Consider the following 23,882-nt stretch of genomic DNA (forward strand, 5'->3'; position numbering starts at 1 on the left):
GCGGTGCATTGGATTCTTCCATCCTAAGTGCAGGACCCTGCACTTATCCTTATTGAACCTCATCAGATTTCTTTTGGCCCAATCCTCCAATTTGTCTAGGTCCTTCTGTATCCTATCCCTCCCCTCCAGCGTATCTACCACTCCTCCCAGTTTAGTATCATCTGCAAATTTGCTGAGAGTGCAATCCACATCATCCTCCAGATCATTTATGAAGATATTGAACAAAACCGGCCCCAGGACCGACCCCTGGGGCACTCCACTTGACACCGGCTGCCAACTAGACATGGAGCCATTGATCACTACCCGTTGAGCCCGACAATCTAGCCAGCTTTCTACCCACCTTATAGTGCATTCATCTAGCCCATACTTCCTTAACTTGCTGACAAGAATACTGTGGGAGACCGTGTCAAAAGCTTTGCTAAAGTCAAGAAACAATACATCCACTGCTTTCCCTTCATCCACAGAACCAGTAATCTCATCATAAAAGGCGATTAGATTAGTCAGGCATGACCTTCCCTTGGTGAATCCATGCTGACTGTTCCTGATCACTTTCCTCTCATGTAAGTGCTTCAGGATTGATTCTCTGAGGACCTGCTCCATGATTTTTCCAGGGACTGAGGTGAGGCTGACTGGCCTGTAGTTCCCAGGATCCTCCTTCTTCCCTTTTTTAAAGATTGGCACTACATTAGCCAATGACATGGGCTAATTTACATATGCAATCCCGAATCTCCTCTATGGTAATGGGTACACTGCAAATCCAGCCGCAGAACTCTGCTAATTGAGTAAATCCTCTCTAAGCTGGCCACCATTTGACATACACAAATTAGTCCACTTAAAAGAATACTTAAATGAAAAGATTTAATCTTCCTGAAAATGTGGGCAGTGCTGACATATTGTGGGTGCTCCTGGAATATAAATACAATAATAATTAAGAGTGTTTGTTCAGAGCTATAGAAACTATTAGTAAGTTTCCATTGTATAAAGAAAATGGGATTCTGTTTGTAACCTGTTAAAATATTCTGAAATTTTAGTCTTTGAATTTACAACATGAAACACAGACTATAGTTGCTTTATGTTTCTACTTGCTGCTGCAATAACATCTGTGCTTTACTGTAACAAGCAGAACCAGGAGTGTTTTTCTTCTGGGTGTCTTATAGACCATGTGTCCTAAGCATTATGCTTGCAGCTGCTGTCTCTTTCACATAATAAGCTGAAGGGAAGGTTGTATTTTGTTTCAAAAAACACCTGTTGCCTAGAAAACCTCACATACCTGATTGATCAGGATGGTAATATGAGATAGAGCTCATAGGGGACATATTATGCTAAAGAAATAAGGGATTTAATGTGATGCATTTCATGTTTATTGCTGTAAGAATGGTGTGGTTTGTGTTTCTGATGAAAGGAAGAGTACAGCTACATCTCATGTCCGCTGCAGTGCCCCATTCCTGTGTTTTTCTTAGCTTACTGTATGCTAGTCTTTGGAAAGAGAACAAAATAAAAAAGAGAACTGATAACTAGCTTTCGTAAGCCCTGGTGAACATAACAGCGCAGTGGATTTCAGAAAGATTAGTTCACTGAAGAAGAGTTCGGTGTAGACCCAATCCAGTTAGTAGTAGAATGATTTTGAATTCAAACTATAGCATGTCTAGTGATGATTATTTTGGGAGGTCAAATGCATTAAAATAGCTAACCACATCAAAAACCAAAAGCAAGGATTTTTGTATAGCCTATTGAAAACAAGCTATATTAAATGTTTACGGCCAGATCTTTGGCCTTGCTGAGCCCCTGTGGTGATGCATATTGGCCACAAAACAGGTGTAACCGGCTATCTGGCAGTGTATAACTGGGGAAACCAACTCTAATCCATGCCTCTCAGAGCCCCTGAGGCATAGTGAGGCTGCTCTAACTTGAGTCCAAGGATGAAAAGGTGCAAGGAATCAGGGGAGTGCAAAGATGGCCTCCTGGTTTAAACTGCACTCGTGTGGATATTCCAGCAGCCACAGATAGCAGGAGCAGAGGTGCATCAGTGACATCCCCTTTTGCCTCTGGGTGAAGCTGTCCCTGCTGGCACACAGGGGAGGGGATGGGGTGATTTTTATACATACATACACCAGCAGAAATTAATCAACCCCCCCTGTATATTGTGTGTGACATTTAAATTGGGTTTCTAGGTAGTTTCTTGAGAAGAAAGATCTTGGAGTCATTATGGATAGTCCTCTGAAAACATCCACTTCATGTGCAGTGGCAGCCAAAAAAGCTACCAATGTTAGGAACCGTTAGGAAAGGGATAAATAATAAGACAGAAAATATCATATTGCCTCTATATAAATCCATGGTATGCCCACATCTTGAATACTGCATGCAGTTCTGGTTGCCTCATCTCAAAAAAGATATATTAGAATTGGAAAAGGTACAGAGAAGGGCAACAAAAATGATTATGGGTATGGAACAGCTTCCGTATGAGGAGAGATTACAAAGACTGGAACTGTTCAGCTTAGAAAAGAGACGATGAAGGGGATATATATCCAACGTCAGTAAAATCATAAATGGCATGGAGAAGATGAATCAGGAAGTGTTATTTACTCCACATCACACAAGAACTAGGGGTCATCCAATGAAATTAATATACAGGAGGTTTAAAACAAACAAAAGGAAGTACTTCTTCACCCAACACAGAGTCAGCCTGTGAAACTTGTTGCCAGGGGGTGAAGGCCAAAAATATAATGGGATTCAACAAAAAATTAGATCAGTTCATAGAGGATAGGTCCATCAATAGCAGTTAGCCAAGATGGTCAGTAATGCAGCCCCATGCCCTAGGTGTCCTTAGCCTTTGACTGCCAGAAGCTAGGAGTGGACAATGGGATGGATCACTCAATGATTGCGTGTTCTGTTCATTCCCTCTGAAGTACCTGGCATTGGCCACTGTCAGAAGACAGGATACTTGGCTAGACCTGACTACTGGTCTGATCCAGTATAGCTGTTCTTATGTTCTAGGAAGGTCTTGTAGTTCAGGCACTGGCCTGGGATTTAGGAGATTTGGGTGCAGTTCCTAGCTCTGCCACAGACTTTCTGTGTAACCTTGGGCAAGTCACTTAGGCCTAGATTTTCAAAGGTATTTAGGTGCCTAACTCCCAATAAAAATAAATGGGAGTTAGGTGCCTACATACCTTTGAGGATCTGGATCTTAATCTCTGTTCCTCATCTGTAAAATGGGGATAATAATCCTTCTCCCCCACATACTTTCTCTATTTAGATTTTAAATGGATCAGGCAGGGACTTTCTCTTGCTGTGCATATACACCACACTTAGCACAATGGGTCCCCAATCTCAATAGAGGCCACTAAGCACTATTGTAATGCAAATCATTATAGGTGCTGACTCTGTGGGTGCTCCACGGCTGGAGCACCCAAGGAAAAAAATAGCAGGTGCTCAGCACCCACTAGCAGCCAGCTCTCCTCTTACCCACAGAACCTCCTGTCCGCTGGTGACCCCGCCAATCAACTCCTACCCCTCCCTCCCAGCGCCACCTGCCGCCACGATCAGCTGTTCCACGGCATGCAGGAGCCGCTGGGGGAGAGGAGTGGGGACAAGGTACGCTTGGGGGGAGGAGGTGGAACTGGGCGAGAAGAAGCGGGTTAGGGATGGGGCCTTGGGGGAAGGAGTGGAGTAGGGGCAGGGCCTGGGCAGAGCTGGGGCAGGAAGAGGTGGGGTGGGAGCATGGGAGGAAGGAGTGGAGTGGAGTGGGAGCAGGGCCCGGGGTTGAGCGGGCATTGAGCACCCCCAGGCAGAGGGAAAAGCCGGTGCCTGTGCAAATCATTAATGATGGAATCTCATGTCAGTGTTCATGTACCAGGATTCAGCAAATGCTATAGGTGAACATGTACATGCAAGGTCAGACTAATGCAAGAAACATGGTTATGTGGGAGACAGACAAGATTGTCCATGATCTTTGCAGGCTGTTGTATCCTTGCTTTGTGCTGTTCACATTTTTCACAGAAGATATTAATGTGCCTTGCTTCAAAGCAGTTAATGGTGACATGACATATCTGCAGCCACCTTGCTTTGTCGTGGGCTGTTGCTTCCCAGTTGTTGGGATCAACCTGATATACTTTCACGTTTGACTTCAGTGTGTCTTTATATCATTTCTATTGGCCACCACGAGAACAGGTACCTTACATTAGATGATCATAAAATATGGTCCTGAGTATTCTCAAATTGGCAATAGAACGAGATGCCCAGACTAATGCAGCTGAGTGTTTATGAGGATGCTTTGAATGCCAGACATTCGACAATGATTCAGGATTTCGATATTGGGAATCTTGCCCCACCATTTGATCCTGCAAATGGACCAAACACAGCACATGTGGAACTGATCAAGTTTCCAAATCATTAATAATAATTAGACTAAGGGAAGGTAACTTTCTTTTTCTTCCTGTTGGTAACTACCTACAAAATAAGTAATAATCTACATCTGTTCATGACAAGCATTTTATTGTAAGATATAACACTCCCTGTACTCAAATCATCTGTCCTTTACAGGGAGACGTGTAGAAGTAGACATTGGACTTTCATGGTAATGATTTTTCAACAGGATCTCCTTTCTGTGATGGGCAGAAAACACTTTTACAATTTATATTGCCTAATTTAACCACGCACTATCAAACCTATTATTTGGCTGATTCCTCATTAACAAGGCAATGTGCTTACAGGGCAGCAGAATGCACACGTGTACTCTCATGTTGATCTTGCTGTGCCCACAGGCTGTGTGGTTTCAGGCATTGTGCTAAAAGTTGAGTCAGGACTCAAAGTAGAGAATGATGTCAGTCTGCCCAATGAGAAGCATGCAGCAGGGCTATCTCTCAGCTGTTGAAAGCAAACACTAGATAGAACAGTTTTCAGGGTAGGGAAACAACAGAGCAAAAGAAAAAAGAATGAAGCAAAAATATTTTTAAAATATTCAAAATACACTTTTGTAAAATAAAGAGAAAATTAAATAAAAAATAGTCTTAATATGATGTTGATCGAAAAAAACAATATTAAAAAAATCCAGAAATTCTCAAAGTTAAGGTTGCTTTAGTAATCCTGACTTAGCTTTATTGCACATCCTACATCTGTTCCATAAAATATTACATAATATAAATTTAAATCTTAATGTATTACTGGTTAAGAAGACAGACAGGAATACAAGATACTACATATGTGCAATGTGGCCAAATTACCAATGCAATACCCACATTTACTTGTGGAATTTCCTGACTTTTGATTGCTTGGAAGCAGCTCCCATGGAAGTCAATCAGAATCTTTCTGTTGATTTTAATAGCAAATTGGATTGGGTTCTTTGTTTCTTAACCTTAATGTTGCAGTAATGCCAGCTTTATCTTAAAAAGGAGGAGAAAAAAAGTCCAACAGACACTGCTTAAAATCGGGAAATGGTGCCCAGCATGCCTAGCTGTGCATTGCTGGCACCAGAAGCATGCACCTGTAAGTTTTGGGGGCGGGGGGGGAAGAATTCTACTGGGAGTCCTCCAGATGGCATTTGTTAAGTCAGAAGATGAAGAACCCAAAAACAAAAATAGTCAATCTATCAACAATTCTATACAACCTGCTTCCTTAGGCTTGGATTCTGCATAAATTTACACACATGCTTAAGCATGCACATTGTCCCACTGAAACCACTGGGACGGTTTGAGGGAGGGAGTAGAGTTAAACACATGCATAAGTGTTTGCAGGATCACGACCTTAGACTGTAAGCCTCTCAGGACAGGGACAGTGTCGTCTTCTGTGTTTGTACAGCACTGAATACTGTGGGATCCTCATCTCAAAATGGATGTTGACAAAATAGGGAAGGTTCAGACAGAGGCTGATTAAGGTTTTGTGGGGCCCTGGCCAGAGCAAGTGTGGGGGGCCCTCCCAATGGTCCCGCCCCCATTCCGCTCCTTCTGCTTGCGGCCCTGCCCCTGGCCCTACACCATTCTACCCTGCCCACTGCGGCCCCTGTTTGCTCCCTTCTGCCACCCCCCACTGTGGCCCCAAGACTGGAGAAGCTCTGTTCCCCTGCCCCAGCCCCGGGGCCGCAGTGGGGAGTGAGAACTCCCCCAGCCCTGAGGCTGCGGCAGGGAGTCAGAGCTCCTCCATCCCGGGGCTGCAGCCGGGGTCTGGATGCTGGGCGCTGCTTCTGCCGAGGGGCAGGGTCGGGACATTGGGGCTTCCCCTGCCCCGTCCGCCCTGTGGTATCTGCTGGGGAGTCCTCTGGGGCTTCCCCCACTGCCTTGTGCTTCCGCCAGAGAGTGGGGTTGGGGCGTGGGGGCTTCCCCCACCACGCCTGGTGCTGCTGCCAGGGCTCCGGGCTTCTGCTGCCCCACGGCAGATGTCTGCTGGGGCAGGGCGACCATTTTCCGGGACCCCCCCAATTGGCTGGGGCCCCTGGACACGGGCCCTGTCGGCCTGTTGGCTAATCCACCACTAGGTTCAGAAAAGAGAAGAATTATTTGAGATCTGGAAAATCTGCCTTAAATAAGAGATTAAAGAAGCTTCATCTGCGTAGTTTATCCAAGAGAAGGTTAAGAGGTGACTGGAAGCTGAAGTAGACAAATTCAGACTAGAAAGAAGGTGCAGGTAACAGTGAGGGTGATTAACCACTGGAAAAATATAGGAGGGATGTGGTGGATTTTCAGGCACTTGAAGTCTCTAAATCAACATTTGAACTTTCAAATTTCAGCAATTTTTGAGGTATGATAAAAACTGATGGTGAGAATAGAAAATAATGTTGTCGAGTTTTTTTTTGTAATTCCCACAACAGCTGAACATAATCAGCTTCAGTTTAAAACAGACATCTTCTGTGCAGAAACCAAACATGAAAAATATCAGCCCATAAGAAGAATTTTGGGGGAAGTCACAAGTGAGTAAAAATAGGGGTCGGGTGGGAGTGTGGTATAACTTAAGCCTTTTCTGCATTTTTAATTCTAGAGGTGGCATCCTCAACCCTGCTCTGTCTCCTTTTTGCTTGGTTAACGGGCGTGAATGTCATAAAGGGGTCCTAAAAGCCCCGCTTGCAGCTGGGGGAGGGTTCCTTTGGCGCACACACTGCAGAAGACAGCTGTCGGGTTGCCTTCCAAGGAGCCCATTCTAAGCCCCAGGGTAGGGGGCTTGTCAGGGGTGGCACTGCAGCCGGCAGACTTTGGAGGTTGACAGCCATTAGGAAACGGTTCCCAAACCTCTTCTCTGCATGACCCCATTTTCAGATGTATTGTTTCCTATGACCCCAGACAATCTGAAGGATGCCATTTTAAAACAGTGTCCTGTGCACAGTATCACCTCGTAGGTGCAAGATCAGGCTCCATAGAGGATGCCGTTTTGTTCTGCACATCAGTGGTGTCCACCATGGAGTGTGATCTCGCAGACACCATACATGTGAGGTCATGCTGTACAGAAGATGCCATTTTACAATCCTGCACACTCAGGATTGCTGTGACCCCACCCACAAACGGAGCGACACCACTAGAGGTGTCCGCCCGTAGATTCGGAACCACTGCAGGAAGGCAATCCTCCTTAAAGCTCTCCTTTGCTGTGATGCCTGTAAAAAAAAAAATGACAATGATGAGGCTCCTTTGTGTTCTAAGACCACTGCATATCATGCTGACCAATACTGTCTCATTGTTTCCTTGCACTGTCTGCATGTATCTATTGCTTGTTTCTTGTCTTATACTTAGATTATAAATTCCTTGGGGCATCTGTTTTTCCCCCTATGTTTGTACAGTGCCTAGCATAGTGGGGCCCTTGTCCATGACTAGGGCTCCTAGGAGCTATGGTAAAATAAATAATAAGAAGTCCTGAAAGGGGGCCATACCTTAGACAGCCCCAAGGCTAACTTATGCTGGGGACCTCTTCAGTCCCAGACAGCCCGAGATTGGGAGAGTACAAAGGTGGGTTAAAGCCGCCATAGCCACCCATCCTTCTAGGCTGGGAGTTCTGTGCCTGTCACAGTGCTAGCAGACTCCTATGTAGTCCTCGCCAAAACAGAAAGCTGCCCTGATCCAGCAGAAAATCTAAGGGGGAATGGCAGAATTAGTATTACCTGCCCTCCGCATCAGGGCAAGCTCCCCGCGTCAAGCTATAGTTGACAGCTTCTTGCACCATTGAATCTGGCCTGTGGTTTTAATTTCTCTCACAGTGAAGGAGAATGTATTATTATTTTTTCATCTCAGAGCTGCAGTGCTACTGAGCCCAGTTTTTCAAGTTGAGAATAATATACCCCTCAGTGTCCATTTTTAAAGCTTTTCCTCTGATGCTGAACAGTGGTTCCCCTCTCTTATGCTTGATTGGAGTTATTTGTTTTTACAGGCAGTGAACAAGCTTTTTCATTAATTTTCAATCTCATTTTCTCCAGGAACCACGTGCCTTCACTGCCCTGCATAACTCCTCTCCCCCTCCCCTCCCCCCGCTTTTTTTTTTTTAGTTGGTGGCTGCAACTGTTTGAGTCGCATAGAAATGCTGGGTTTGGAAACTGGGGGTCATTTATTGCAGTCAGCATATATGCAAACAATGAGTTCAGAATCTGGCTCTTCAGTCAGTTTCTAGAAAAAAGGAGTTCAGTGAATAATGAGTATTAACAAGGCACAAGAGAAACTGATGTGCCGTTTGAATGTTGTTTTAAATAAGCTGGGAGTGATGTTGCGGGAGGGGGGAGCGACTGGTATTGTAAATGTGCATTTGCCTCTTTTTGTTCAGATTGAAGCATATTATCAGTATGTCCAGTTTCATGAATGCTGGAGAATAAATTTGGGTAGAACAATCCTGTTGTTGCTAACTTCTGTTATCATATGACATCATAAACTATACTATGTCACTTCATAATCAATCTGAACTATGCACACATACACACAAAAACACAAGTGGGTAATGCAAAAATTTATTTAGTTATTTACAAATTTAATTTCACATTTCTCAACAACTCCTGGAGGTGCAGTAAAATAGATTGGTACAGGGTCTTGAAGTCAGTAGTTAAGTCTGAAATCTTTTTATAGCCTTCTATTTAAGGAATGACCTTAGGTCAAATTCTGCTCTCAGCTATATCACTGTGAACCTGGAATAAATCAATGGAGTTACTTTGAATTTACATCTGGTATAACTGAGGACAGAATTTAGTCTCCTGAGCTTATTCTTATAAAATACCTGTTTAACGGAGACCAAGGGTGACTGCAGAAACTGCATATTTCTTTGTAATCAATACTTTAAATTAAATCAGAGCCCAAAATATTCAAACATGGTGCCTAAAAGTAGACCCCTAAGTCCATATTTAAATACCTAGGACTGGTCTACACTACAAACTTGCATTGGCACAGCTGCATTGATGCAGCTGCACTGTTGTAGCGCTTCTGGTGAAGACTCTCTAAGCTGACGGAAGAGAGCTCTCCTATTGACTTAAAAACTCCACCTCTGCGAGAGGCAGTAGCTACATCGGTGGGAGAAGCTCTCCCGCCGACATAGTGCTGTCTACCCAGAGGTGTTAAGGTCAATATAACTATGTTGCTCAGGGGTGTAGATTTTTCACACCCCTGAGCAATGTAGTTATACCTAAGTAAGTTTGTAGTGTCAACCTGGCCCTAGATAAATGGCCTGCTTTAGTGCTTTTCAGAGATGCTGAGCACCTGCAACTCCAAGTCATGAATTGGAGAACCCTGGGTACACAGTACCTCTGAAAGTCAGGCCACTCTTTAGCAGAAGGGTACCTAAATATAGTTTTAAGTGCCTTAACTTTAAATACCTACATTTGTAAATTTTGGCCTGGGAGTCTTCCAAAACCATATAAATGGAAATCAAATTCAACGGAGCCAGGATTCTGACAAATTACTTACTTTGAATGGTATCAGTGATTTCAGTAGGGCTACTCACAGAGAAAGGTGGGTAAGGGTGTAAAAATCTAGACCAGGGATCGGCAAACTTTGGCACACGGCTTGCGAGGGTAAGCCCCCTGGCAGGCCAGGCCGGGCCGGTTTGTTTACCTGCCGTGTCCACAGATTCGACCAACCGTGGCTCCCTCTGGCCACGGTTCACCACTTCAGGCCAATGGCTGTGGGAAGCGGCACGGGCTGAGGGATGTGCTGGCCGCTGCTTCCCGCAGCCCCCATTGGCCTGGAGCAGCAAACCGTGGCCACTGGGAGCTGCGGTCAGCTGAACCTGCGGACACGGCAGGTAAACAAACCAGCCCGGCCTGCCAGGGGTTTTCCCTGCACAAGCAGCGGAACAAGTTTGGGAACCACTGGTCTAGAGTCATCTGCATAGAGACATCAATGGGACCAGAAATTCACCCTTACTTTCTGCATGGGCCAATGAGAGAAAGATGGTGGTCGTTTGCCCGCTTTGCTTTTCCTTGACCAGTTCAGTTACTAGCCCAGTGTTTAGAGAATTGCCAGTGACTAACATTTGGCCCAGTTATACAAACCAAAAAAACCAAACCAAACCAAAAAAAAGCAATCAAATTATTCAGCTGTACAGCATACATATTGTCTCTGCAGCTGCACTGGGTAGTTTGCTTGTTCCTGTTTAATCAAAGCTCCATTCTTTCTCCATTTCTTCCTTGTCCCTTAAAGCCACCAGGAGGTCATACTTCTGAAAGAGTAGCCTCTTCACTCTCAAAAGGCTCTTGAAAACAGACAAGTATCTCAGAGGCAAGACCATTTTCTCCTTTTGGTGGTTGAACTCTTTCTTACAATTCTTAAAAGAAAGAACGGAGTATTAGCTCATGGTAATGTTGTGACCCTCAGTCAGTTGGGGTGTTTATTGCTATAATGTGTGTGTAAGATAGAATAAGATGTTTAAGCTGGAAGAAAAAGTAACACATTGATGCTCTTAGAGCCAACTTTGTGATTGGCATCATTTGAGCTTCACCAGGTTGTCCCCCTGACCATCTTGGCTAACAGCTATTGATGGACTTATGTGTTTTATTGTCTATAAAATGTGCTTATGACGAGGTAAAGCCACAGCCTGGAAAAAGGTGAGGGATTGATTTCCAGGCAGGCCCTCCTGAGACACTCCCTTGTGGCAGGACCATCCCGCCCCAGGATTCTGGCCTTGGCTCGCCCATCTCAGTATCCCTCAGATCACCCCACCACTGCACTTTAAGCCAAAGCCATCCATGTTCCAGGCTCAGTTATTAAAATACGGGCTTCAGAATAACCCTTTACAATCTGAAAAGAAAGTTCCAATTTAATAGCTCAAAATTTATCACTTAGCTCTGTCATCTTCTGCCAGTCCAGACTCTTCCATCCCACTCATCCTTCAGAATGGGGTACCAGGCTTCCTTCCATGTCCTCTTAATATACTCAAGGCCCAGTGATGGATTACCTTATGGGCCCCTGGGGCCTGTCCCCAGGGGCCCCGGCGAATTGGGGGGCCCCTCAGGATTGCCGGAACTCTGGCCGCACCCCCTGCCCCACCCCCTCTCTCTCCCTGCCACCCAGCTCCTCCCCCTGAGGCACCGCTCCCTGGCTAGGCCGGACGCAGGAGTTATAGGGTGAGCATATTCCCTACACACCCCGTACGGCGCTGCCCCCCGAATCCCTCTCCCCCCTCCCTCCCACTCGGAGCTACCAGCCCCTCTCCTTCCCCTCATTTTACACATGGGTATAGTGATACGCACAGAGGTTAGTGAATTACCTACAGTCAAGCACAAAGTGAATCAAGTATCACTGCTAGTTAGTTAGAGAACTCAAGAGTCCTGACTGCCAGTCTCCAACACTTACCAATAGATACTGTTTTAATAAAAAAACTCATGTCTCAGCTATTACAATATTTGGCACTTAGGCAGAGTTCTCTGGCATAATGCTGTGTTATGTGTACAGACATCTGCAGCTGCCACACTCACTCACCTGAAATTACAGGCTCCAAAACTACTGTCACAAGTATCAGCAGGGTTATTAATTCAAAACCAAACAATTTATTGACAAGGTGACAACTTTAAGATAGCCAAATTTTTAGTGCGGTGACCCATTTATTTTCATTCATATTTATTTCTATGTTAACTGTTTTACATCAGTGTTTGATTCTTTGACATGTAAATAAACAAGGCTCCTGCCCTCAGCAGCTTACGATCTAGTGTTTTCCCAATAAATATTTATTTTATACTTAGTATTTTTAAATTTCAAGCTGCTTTATAAAAGCTAAATAATCAATCCTCACTCTCTGCTTGGGAGGTAAGTAAGTAAAAATCATTTTATGATGTGGAAACTTAGACAATGCAAAGTTATGCCAGAAGCAAAGATCACCTAGCGAAGAAGAGAACTCATTTTTCTGGCTCCACAGCCTGTGCTGAGATGCTCTTACTACATCAGCTTCTCAAACTACTTAAAAAGAAAAAGTTACATCTCGTATCTGTGTTAAACAGGAATAATTGAAGTATTTTAAATCGTTACATGTTTTTCTTTATTAAACAAGTTGCAATAAGATAGGCAGTTCTAACTTACTTAAAACAATAAAGGCAGTAAAATAAAGTGTAGCAACTGTACACGGTTCCTTTGTTGTCTTCAATAAATACCCCCATAGCTGTTTTTTTCCAGACAGCCCAGTATGTTATATATAAGCTATGTAGGCTTTTCGCAGCTCCCCTCTCACCCTCACTCAGATTCATTCCTTCCCCATTTGAATTGGCCTTTTAGACAGCCAAAATTTCCCCTCTCTTTTAAACATATATACACACTGCTCCTTTGCTCCCTGTATTTGTATACAGACCTTCGCTTCTAGGGCCCCCCCGAATCCCTCTCTCCCCTCCCCCCGCACAGAGCTGCTACCGCCCCAAGTCCCTTTTTTGCAAAGCTGGGCATTTATCCCATTTGCTCTTGCCAATTGATGATGGACAAATACCTAGTTTTGCCAAAAAAGTCAGGACGTCCAGGGCAGGGCTTAAAAAGGGGACTGTCCTGGCCAAAATAGGACGTATGGTCACCCTAGACTGTAATAAAAGCCACCCAGGGAGCCTGTGGAACCCCGGACCCTCCACCTGCCCTGGGCAAGGAGCCGGGGTGCCCGAGAACAGCCCCCGGCCCATGTCCCAGCTTCCCAGGGTGCGCTGTCTAGGACAGGTGGAGGGTCCAGGACTCCCCACAGCAGCCCAGGCTCTCTGGGCAGCTCTTACCACAGCCCGGCTTCTGGCCAGGCCAGGAGGCAGGGCCATGGGGGGAAAGGGAGAAGCAGAGGATGGGGCTCCATGGTGGGGTGTGTGTGGGGGGGGGCAATGTTCTTTGTGCCCAGGGCCCCAATAAATCTTAATCCACCTCTGTCAAGGCCCCAAATGAAGAAGCTGAATAAATAGCATCCAGCCATCCTGGGCCTAAACAAAACTCCCATGCAATCAGTGTCTGCCCTCCCTGGCCTGGGCTTAAAATCCTAGTCCATCCTGGGTCCTTCCCCAGGACCCTGTCCCTGTACAGAAGAGCGGGCTACAGGGTAATTCCCTGATCCTTTTACCCAGTAGCTGTCTACTGCTTCCTTCACCAGGGGACTCTGGGAAGCACCATGCAGCTATCCCAGAGAGCTCCCATCAGTACACATGTACCCACACACATACACTGTCCTAACTACTTCAAGGCTCTTTATAGAGGCCAGGTACTGTCTATGAGGCCCCATTGAGAGGCAGCTAATTAGTCACAGGTGAACTGAACCCAGTCCCTCTTAACAGGGCCAGTCATCCTATGACAGGATCCTTGCTATCCCTGGCCAGACAGGATATATAAGGAAGAAAAAACTGGGTCATAGGGGAAGAACACTGTGGCCTCTTTCTCCTTGGCTGGTTGAGGCAGGGAAAAGTCTGGGGATAGCAAGCAACATTTTTCAGCTGAGTTGTTATTTTGTGTTGTTTATCTCCTTTGTTATGAATAATCTACCATGCAGGGACCTGGGCATGGAGTTTGCTTCCCTTTCTGGCTGCTGGAACAGCCCCCCAGCCTACAGCGCTCATATTCCCAAACTCAAGGTGCAGGTATTAAATGTATACACATTCAGAATTTATAGTTTGCAAAGATAATAAAAAGAACAAGCATTGCCCCAAAACAAAGCGAATTACCACCACCACCACAGCCTGAGAGGAGGGATGGACTTACCATTGCCTAGGACCATGCCTGCACTACAGAATTGAACTGTTCCTAACTGAATGGGTGGTATAGAACTGGGTCAGGCACAAATGGCTCAGCGTAACCTTGTCAGTTCACATTCTGAACCAATGAAGCTTTGCCCAGTGTCCAAACTAGCACTATTGTAAACAGTTCAATTGCAGTATCTTTTCTAAGCTTCGCTCCCAGAGTTCCTGGCACCACTACCAGAGCAGTGCATTCAGGGAGACATCAAAAGCCAGTAGTGAACAAAAATAAGAAAGGCCATATTGGATCAGACAAATGGTCCAGTATCCTGTCTTCTGACAGTGACCGGTGCCGGATGCTTCAGAGTGAATGAACTGAATAGGGCATTTATTGAGTGATCCATCCCCTATCGTCGAGTCCCAGCATCTGGCAGTCAGAGGCTTAGGGACACCCAGAAAATAGGGGCTAATAGCCATTGATGGACATAGCCTCTGTGAACCTATCTCATTCTTTTTTTGAACCCAGTTATAGTTTTGGCCTTCACAACATCCCCTGGCAATGAGTTCCACAGGTTGTCTTTGCATTATGTGAAGAAGTACTTCCTTTTGTTTGTTTTAAACCTGTATTAATTTCATCGGGTGACCCTTGGTTCTTGTGTTATGTGAAGGAGTGAATAACACTTCCTTATTCACTTTCTCCACGCCATTCATGATTGTGTAGACTTCTGTCACATCTCCCCTTAGCTGTCTCTTTTCAGACAGTCCCAGTCTTCTTAATCTCTCCTCATAGGGAGTCTGTTCCATACCCCTAATCATTTTTGTTGCCTTTCTCTGTACTTTTTCCAATTCTAATATGTATATTTTTGAGATGGAGTGACTGCATGCAGCTGCATGCAGTATTCAAAGTGTGGGTGTACCAGGGATTTATATAGTGGTATTGTGATATTTACTGTCTTATTATCTATCGCTTTCCTAATGGCGTCTAACATTCTGATAGTTTTTTTGACTGCCGGTTCACATTGAGCAGATGCTTTCAGAGAACTATCTATGATGACTCCAAGATCTCTTTCTTGAGTGGTAACAGCTAATTTAGACCCCATCATTAGGGTGCACTGTAGGAGAGTGGTTTGAATCACTACAATTTGGGCAAGTCTCCATCTACACTGGCACTAAAAGAATGCAGTAGTTTAGACTGTCTAAAAGGAAGTTTAATCCAAATCGTTTCTTGGAACACATGTTAACCATTCGGAGCACTTTTGTATGTGGACATGAGATATTTTACAAGTCTACTAGGGGGACTAAACGTTCTTAGAACAGTAAAATTCTCTAGAGTAGACAAGGCCTTACTTGGCCGGATAAGGGGGAGAAGTGAATTCCTGAGTCAAGGACCCTCTGCTGAGAACACACTGCCACCAGCCACTGTGAAAATACATGTATCCTCCAGATGTTGCAGACATATGTACTGATGACAACCTTCACTGAAGCCTGAATTTTAGCTAACATCAGCCCAAATATATCTATGTGAAATTGTAGAGGCAGCTTCAAAACTGCTTAAAAGACACGCACACACACACAGAGCATACAGTTTATTTAATCTCTTTAGTCATCTGTCATGCACAGAGCTAATTGTATGGTGTGGCAGCTAGGATGATACAGGTATACTGTTTTTTATCGTGCTTTCTCCAGAGAAGGGGAAGTTTTGGCCAGAACTAGGGCACAGTGCTTTTAAGATGCATAGTTTACTGAACTTGTACATTAGGAAGCAGATTTTCGAAACTGCTAAGAACTCAGCAGCTCCCATTGACAGCCATTAGGAGCTGAGTTCTTTTTAAAATCCAGCCTCTTATTTAGGATCTTAAATGGGAGCTATTGGGTGCTGAGCTTTTTCGAACATCTGGTTCTATGTATATGTGCCTGTACAGCAATCTAGCCAGAATTCTGCAGAGACCTTTTGTAGGACAAATGCAGTGTCACTGTCTGTAATATGCCATTGCTCTTCCTTTTTAAACACCTCACAGCCGTTGGGACTGTTTCACACATTTCATTGTTACCTACATGTTATCTACTTAAACAGACAGCATTCTTTTTACAGGGAGCTGGTCCCTGAATTGGATTCTTTATTCAGTGTACAGCCAGCGTAGTGAGTGGAGCATAGCGGTGAGGTGTTCACGGTGAGCTAGGTTTCACTGTCTCAAGACCTGGGTATTGATAAACGTTACTGAGAATGTACAGAAGGACCCACTCCTTATCTGATTGTAGTCAATGGAAGCGCTATAGACTTCCATAAGAAAGAAGTTGGCTTCATAGTTTGCTTCCTCTGTAACGTACACCTCAACTGAAGGCACCTGCCCACTAATTGTGAAATCTGTGCACAGCCTTGAACAGGCTAAAAGGGCTCCCAAAGATTTTGCATGCCCGGAGAGCCATGGCTGCAAAATATTTCCATTGGCACCCACGGATAGCCAGAAGTTGTGCCCTATCCGATAGGACACAGATCTAGCCATGTTTACCCAGGCATTTATGACTTCCAGACTTCATTACTTCATTTCATATCTGGGAAGGAAGCCAAATAAAACTTAAAAAGCTTCAGCTGATACAAAATGCAGCAGCCCATCTGCTCAGCCACAAAAGTCACTGTAAACACATCACCCCTGTGCTCACGGTCACTACACTGGCTGCCCATTCAATAAAGAGTCCTATTCAAGGACCAGCTCTCTGTAAAAATAAATGTATCTGTTTAGGTAAATAACTAGTTTGTTAGAACCAGGGAAGTAGAGCTCTGCGCGGATACAAAATGTGTGTCCGCATCCAATCCGCGAGCTGCAAACATGGTCTGCAGATGTAGAGTGGATATCCACGGATTTGCAGGGCTCCTCAGGTAGGTGACAATGAAATGTGTAATGTCGAGTTCCAAGTCTGTGAGGTGGTTAAAAAAGGAAGTGCGGTGGTAGATTACAGCCAGTGATACTGCAGTCTCACTGTGAAGAAGCATTTGTGTTACTTTGCAGAGACATAGTGGAATGAAATCAACACACCTCCATAAACAGGGATATGCAGTAGAACTCAAGTAGGACCATCGTTAAATATTATTGCTGGGAGAAGGAAGTAAACAGTGATAATAAAAGGCCTTATAAAATTATACTATATTAATTGCAAAGGCTATGTTAATACAACCTTTTGGTCAAGATTTAAATACTCATGCCAGGAACATGAGCATTCTGGTGCCCACAGCAGCCTAAAGTATCTAAAGCCAGATTAATTCCTGGCATACAGTAATCACTCTGAAATCAGCAACATTACTCCACAGACATGAATTGACTCACATAGTATCTGATGTTACTAGGTATGATATTAAAGGTAACATTCATGTGTGCAATGTGTCTGGTTTACTCTTGCTATAACTTTGAATTTCCTGACTCATGTATATTTAAAATCAAAAATCAAAATCAATCAAACGTTATATTCACATGGGCTTTTACAGTTAATTTCCTTGTTTTATTTTTAGATGGGAGGGACAGATAAATAAAGGAAAAACATTGAGGAAAAACAAAAGGACCAGTATGTACATTCCCATTTGAAAGTACAGTTATTAGGTTAATTTAACATAGTCATCCTGTTTTTCCATTTATTGATATTATTACTCAATTGTATTATCATTGGGCCTAAGAACCAAGTTCAGAAACCAAGACCCTGTTGTGCTAGGTGCCATACGGAGAGCTTACAATCTAAGGCCTGGTCTACACTACGAATTTATGTCGGATTTAGCAGCATTAAATCTGAATTAACCCTGCACCCGTCCATACAACGAAGCCATTTTTTTGACATAAAGGGCTCTTAAAACTGATTTCTGTACTCCTCCCCAATGAGGGGATTAGTGCTGAAATCGACATTGCCATTTCGAATTAGGGTTAGTGTTGACGCAATTCGAAGGTATTGGCCTCCGGGAGCTATCCCACAGTGCACCATTGTGACTGCTCTGGACAGCACTCTGAACTCGGATGCACTGGCCAGGTGTACAGGAAAAGCCCTGGGAACTTTTGAATCTCATTTCCTGTTTGGCCAGGCGAGCTCATCAGCATAGGTGACCATGCAGTCCCAGAATCGAAAAAGAGCTCCAGCATGGACTGAACGGGAGGTACGGGATCTGATCGCTGTAGGGGGAGAGGAATCCGTGCTATCAGAACTACGTTCCAAAAGATGAAATGCCAAAACATTTCAAAAAATCTCAGAGGCCCATGAGGGACAGAGGCTACATCAGGGACGCAACACAGTGCCGCGTGAAACTTAAGGAGCTCAGACAAGCGTACCAGAAAACCAAAGAATCAAACGGGCGCTCCGGGACAGAGCCCCAGACATGCCGCTTCTACGCTAAGCTGCATGCAATTCTAGGGGGGGCTGCCACCACTACCCCACCCCTGTCCGTGGACTCCGAGGATGAGATACTCTCTGCCATGGCTGAGGATTTTGCAGATGGGGAAGATGAGGAGGAGGACGAGCTTGAGGAGAGCACACAGCACACAGTTTTCCCCAACAGCCAGGATCTTTTTATCACCCTGACTGAAATACCTTCCCAACCCAACGAAGCCGGAGAAGGGACCTCTGGTGAGTGTACCTTTTAAAATATAATACATGTTATAAAAGCAAGCGTTTTTTAATGATTAAGTAGCCCTGAGGACTTGGGATGCATTCGTGGCCAGTATTATTACTGGAAAAATCTGTTAACATGTCTGGGGATGGAGTGGAAATCTTCCAGGGACATCTCCATGAAGCTCTCTTGGAGGTACTCTAAAAGCCTTTGCAGAAGGTTTCTGGGGAGAGCAGCCTTATTCCGTCCTCCATGGTAGGACACTTTACCATGCCATGCTAGTAGCAAGTAATCTGGTATCATTGCATGACAAAGCCTGGCAGCGTATGGTCCCAGTGTATGGCATTCAAGCAACATCCGTTCTTTATCTCTCTGTGTTATCCTCAGGAGGGTGATATTGTTCATGGTAACCTGGTTGAAATAGGGGAATTTGATTAAGGGGACATTCAGAGGTGGCCGTTCCTACTGGGCTGTTTGCCTGTGGCTGAAAATAAATCCTCCCCGCAGTTAGCCATGCGGTGGGAGGGGGGGCCATTGGCGCTGAGCTGTTCGCATTTGGCTAGCAGGGATCTTCCCTGATACCAGCCAGGCAGTGGTGGGAGGGGAAAAATGATCATCCCAGAGAATTGGATGTGGGGAGGGGGTTAGTTTGGTTTCTGCTGCTGCACATTAACAGGAAAACTGCAGCAGTAAATGGCCAAGTCAACGGGCTTTGCTTGGTATGGGAAAGGAGGGGGCTGCTGTTATGAAGGTTGCAGAAGCCGAAAGACTATGGCTTACCATGGCCGCCTGCAAGCCAAATTCTGTTGCCCGGCCCTACATGTGTGATCTCTAACACCAAAGCTGCAGGCACTCAATGTAAGATGCAAAATGCGATCTTGTACCAAAATCACATGTGCTATGTAATGTGAATAGTGTTGTTCACCGTGAAAGAGTATAGCCATTGTTCTGTAAAATGTATGTTTTTAAATACTTCACCCCCTTTTCTTCCTCCAGCAGCTGCAGATGTTTCAAGCCTCCCTCCTCCATCCCAGAGGCTATCTCAGATAAGGCGGCGAAAAAAACGCACACGCAATGACATGTTCTCTGAGCTCATGCAGTCATCCGGCACTGACAGAGCTGTGTGGAGGGACACAATAGCAGAGTACAGGACGATGGCTGATGAACGTGAGGAGAGGTGGCGGCAGGAAGATCAGAGGAGGCATGAGGAAACGCTGGGGATACTGCGGGATCAAACGGACATGCTCAGGTGTCTGGTGGAGGTTCAGGAACGGCAGCAGGATCACAGTCTGCCGCTGCAGCCCCTGCTTAACTGCCTTCCCTCCTCCCCAAGTTCCATAGCCTCCTCACCCAGATGCCCAAGAACGCGGGGTGGGAGGCTCCGGGCACCCAACCACTCCACCCCAGTGGACAGCCCAAGCAACAGAAGGCTGGCATTCAACAAGTTTTAAAGTGGCCTTTTCCTTCCCTCCTACCCTCCTCCCACACCCCACCCGGGCTACCTTGTGAGTTATCTCCCTATTTTTATAATCAATTAATAAAGAATACATGGTTTTTAAACGATAGTGACTTTATTTCCTTTGCAAGCAAGCTGTGATCGAAGGCGGGAGTGCGGGTGGCTTACAGGGAATTAGAGTCAACCAAGGGGACGGGTTTTATCAAGGAGAAACAAACAGAAGTGTCACACAGTACCCTGGCCAGTCATGAAACTGGTTTTCAAAGCTTCTCTGATGCGCACCTCTTCCTGCTGTGCTCTTCTAACTGCCCTGGTGTCTGGCTACGCGTATTCAGCGGCCAGGCGATGTGCATCAACCTGCCACCCCGCCATAAACATCTCCCCCTTACTCTCACAGATATTGTGGAGCACACAGCAAGCAGCAATAACAATGGGATATTGGTTTTGCTGAGGTCTGAGCGAGTCAGTAAACTGCGCCAGCAACCCTTGAAACGTCCAAATGCACACTCTGCCACCATTCTGCACTTGCTCAGCCTACAGTTGAACAGCTCCTGACTACTGTCCAGGGTGCCTGTGTACGACTTCATGAGCCAGGGCATTAAGGGGTAGGCTGGGTCCTCAAGGATAACTATTGGCATTTCAATATCCCCAACAGTTATTTTCTGGTCTGGGAAGTAAATCCTTTCCTGCAGCTGTTTAAACAGACCAGAGTTCCTGAAGACGCAAGCATCATGAACCTTTCCCAGCCATTCCACGTTGATGTTGGTGAAACGTCCCTTGTGATCCACCAGTGCTTGCAGCACCATTGAAAAGTACCCCTTGCGGTTTATGTACTGGCTGCCCTGGTGGTCCGGTCCCAAGATAGGGATATGGGTTCCGTCTATAGCCCCACCACAGTTAGGGAATCCCATTGCAGCAAAGCCATCCACTATGACCTGCACATTTCCCAGAGTCACTACCTTTGATAGCAGCAGCTCAGTGATTGTGTTGGCTACTTGCCTCACAGCAACCCCCACAGTAGATTTGCCCACTCCAAATTGATTCCCGACTGACCGGTAGCTGTCTGGCATTGCAAGCTTCCACAGAGCTATTGCCACTCTCTTGTGAAATGTGAGGGCTGCTCTCATCTTGGTATTCTTGCGCTTCAGGGCAGGAGAAAGTAAGTCACAAAGTTCCATGAAAGTGCCCTTACGCATGCAAAAGTTTCGGAGCCACTGGGAATCATCCCAGACCTGCAACACTATGCGGTCCCACCACTCTGTGCTTGTTTCCCAGGCCCAGAATCGGCGTTCCACGGCATGAGCCTGCCCCATTAACAGCATGATCTCCAAATTGTGGGGGAATGCAGTTTTAGAGAAAAGTGTGTTCATGTCCTCATCACCGCGCTGCCGTCACCTCCTCGCCTGGTTTTTCAGGTGCTGGTTCTGCATACACTGCACGATAATGCGCGAGGTGTTTACATTGGTCATAACTGCTGTGGTGAGCTGAACGGGCTCCATGCTTGCTGTGCTATGGTGTCTGCTCCTGCTCGGGCAATCCAGGGGAAAGGGCGCGAAATGATGGTTTGCTGTTGCTCTGGTGGAGGGAGGGGCGACTGACAACATGGCTTACAGGGTTGGCTTACAGGGAATTAAAATCAACAAAGGGGGTGGCTTTGTGAGAAACAGAATGGCCCCCTCAAGGATAGAACTCAAAACCTCAAGGACAGAACGCAAAACTGGGTTTAGCAGGCCATTGATTTCACGGAGGGAGGGAGGAGAAAATGAATACAAAACAAATCTGGTCTATTTCTTGTTTTGATCCACTTCATCTATCTTTATACATCTTGCTGGCAGCAGATGTGCAGTGCAACCGCTAGCCATCGTCATCTCCTCGGTGCTTGGCAGAAGATGGTGCAGCATGACTGCTGACCATCGTCTTCTGCTGGCTGCAGATTAAAAGACAGTGCACTGCCGGTAGGACTGAATCGCCATGAGACAAAACTTAAAAGGGAGATGACCTGGCTGAGTCACTCCCATGTTTGCCCAGGCGCCCCGACCTCATCGAGGTCGGTTAAAAGAGCACCCAGGACTACGTCGATGATGGCTACCAGTCATACTGCACTGTCTGCTGCCAAAAGGCAATTAACTGCTGCTGTGTAGCAATGCAGTACCGCGTCTGCCAGCACCCAGGAGACATACGGTGACAGTTAGCTGAGCGGGCTCCATGCTTGCCGTGGTATGGCGTCTGCACAGATAACTCAAGAAAAAAGGCGCAAAACGATTGTCTGCCCTTGCTTTCACGGAGGGAGGGAGGGAAGGGGGGCCTGACGATATGTACCCAGAACCACCCGCGACAATGTTTTAGCCCCATCAGCACTGGGATTTCTACCCAGAATTCAAATGGGTGGCAGAGACTGAGGGAACTGTGGGATAGCTACCGACAGTGCAGCGCTCCAGAAGTCGACGGTTGCCTGGGTACTGTGGACACACTCCACCGATTACATGCACTTAGAGCATTTGTGTGGGGACACACACAATCGACTGTATAAAAACGCTTTCTACAAAACCGACTTCTATAAATTCGACCTAATTTCATAGTGTAGACAAGGCCTAAGTATAAGAGAAGAGACAACGGATGTATGCAGACAGACCAACGGGAGAGTACAAGGAAACAGTGAGACAAGTATTAGTCAGCATTATACTCAATGGTTTCAGCACACCAACAGCCTAGCTGTTGTCAAGCTTTTTGTAGGCTTGATGGTAAAGGAGAGTTTAAGGAGGATTTTGAAGGTGGATAACGAAATAGCTTTGCGAATGTTTATGGGTGCTCCTCCCAAGCATGAGAGACAGCATAGGATGGAGTGGACAAACTATGGCCCGTGGGCCATGTCCAGCCTGTCAGACCTTTTAAACCAGCCCTCGAGTTCCCGCTGGGGAGCAGGATTGGGGCCTTCCCTGTTCCGCATGTGCCATGACGCCGCGCAACTCCCGGAAACAGCGGCATGTCCCCCCACCAGCTCCTACACGTAGGGGAAGCCCAGGGGCTCTGCACACTGCCCCTGCCCCAAGTGCTAGGTCTGCAGCTCCCATTGGCCGGGAACTGCGGCCAAAGGGAGCTGCAGGGGTGGCACCTGTGGACAGGGCAGTGCACAGAGCCGCCTCGCCATGTCTCTGGGTAGAAGCCGGCGCGGGGACATGCCGCTGCTTCCAGGAGCTGCTTGAGGTAAGCGCTGCCCAGAGCCTATACCCCGAACGCCTCCTGTGCCCTGACCCCCTGCCCCAGCCCTGATCCCCCTCCTGCCCTCCGAACCCCTTGGTACCAGCCCGGAGCACCCTCCTGCACCCCAAACCCTTCATCCCCAGCCCAGAGCCCACACCCCCAGCCGGAGCCCTCACCCCGCCCCCGAAGCCCCAGCCCAGAGCCCCCTCCCACATTCCAAATCCCTCAGCCCCAGCCCAGAGGCCCCCCCCACACCCCAACCTGGAGCCCCCTCCTGCATCCTGAACTACTGATTTCTGGCCCCACCCCAGAGCCCGCACCCCCAGCTGGAGCCCTCAGCCCTTTCCGCACCCCAATCCCCAATTTTGTGAGCATTCATGGCCTGCCATACAATTTCTATACCCAGATGTGCCATCCCAATTTCTATACCCAAAAAATTTGCCCACCTCTGGCTAGGAGAAAGCACAGATATGCTTGTCTGAACTGTTATCCTCTACGCCTGAATTGGATTCTCCTGATCTGCAGTTGAATGAGGATTAGATGGTACATTCTAGCCCATGTCAAGTTTTGTG

General features: G+C 46.3%; 2 protein-coding genes across 2 annotated transcripts in view; both read left to right on the plus strand.

Moving 5' to 3' along the window:
* Positions 1–23,882, plus strand: part of CAP2 (cyclase associated actin cytoskeleton regulatory protein 2) — an 88,208-nt gene that overhangs the window by 18,337 nt on the left and 45,989 nt on the right. The window lies entirely within an intron of this gene.
* On the plus strand, positions 18,186–22,888 carry LOC141983479 (uncharacterized). The gene is made up of 3 exons (XM_074946686.1): positions 18,186–18,670; positions 19,650–19,940; positions 22,806–22,888. The coding sequence occupies exons 1-3, from the start codon at positions 18,271–18,273 to the stop codon at positions 22,886–22,888; spliced, it is 774 nt and encodes a 257-aa protein (XP_074802787.1). The 5' UTR covers positions 18,186–18,270.

The sequence above is a fragment of the Natator depressus genome, chromosome 2 (assembly GCF_965152275.1).
Source record: "Natator depressus isolate rNatDep1 chromosome 2, rNatDep2.hap1, whole genome shotgun sequence".
NCBI lineage: Eukaryota > Metazoa > Chordata > Testudines > Cheloniidae > Natator > Natator depressus.

Excerpts from the sequence above, each read along its gene's own strand:
- LOC141983479 (XM_074946686.1), top strand. The coding sequence starts at position 18,271 with ATGCCAAAACATTTCAAAAAATCTCAGAGGCCCATGAGGGACAGAGGC. Across the intron at positions 18,671-19,649 it reads AGCCGGAGAAGGGACCTCTG|CAGCTGCAGATGTTTCAAGC; the intron begins GTGAGTGTACCT and ends TTCTTCCTCCAG. Across the intron at positions 19,941-22,805 it reads GGAACGGCAGCAGGATCACA|CACACCAACAGCCTAGCTGT; the intron begins GTCTGCCGCTGC and ends CAATGGTTTCAG.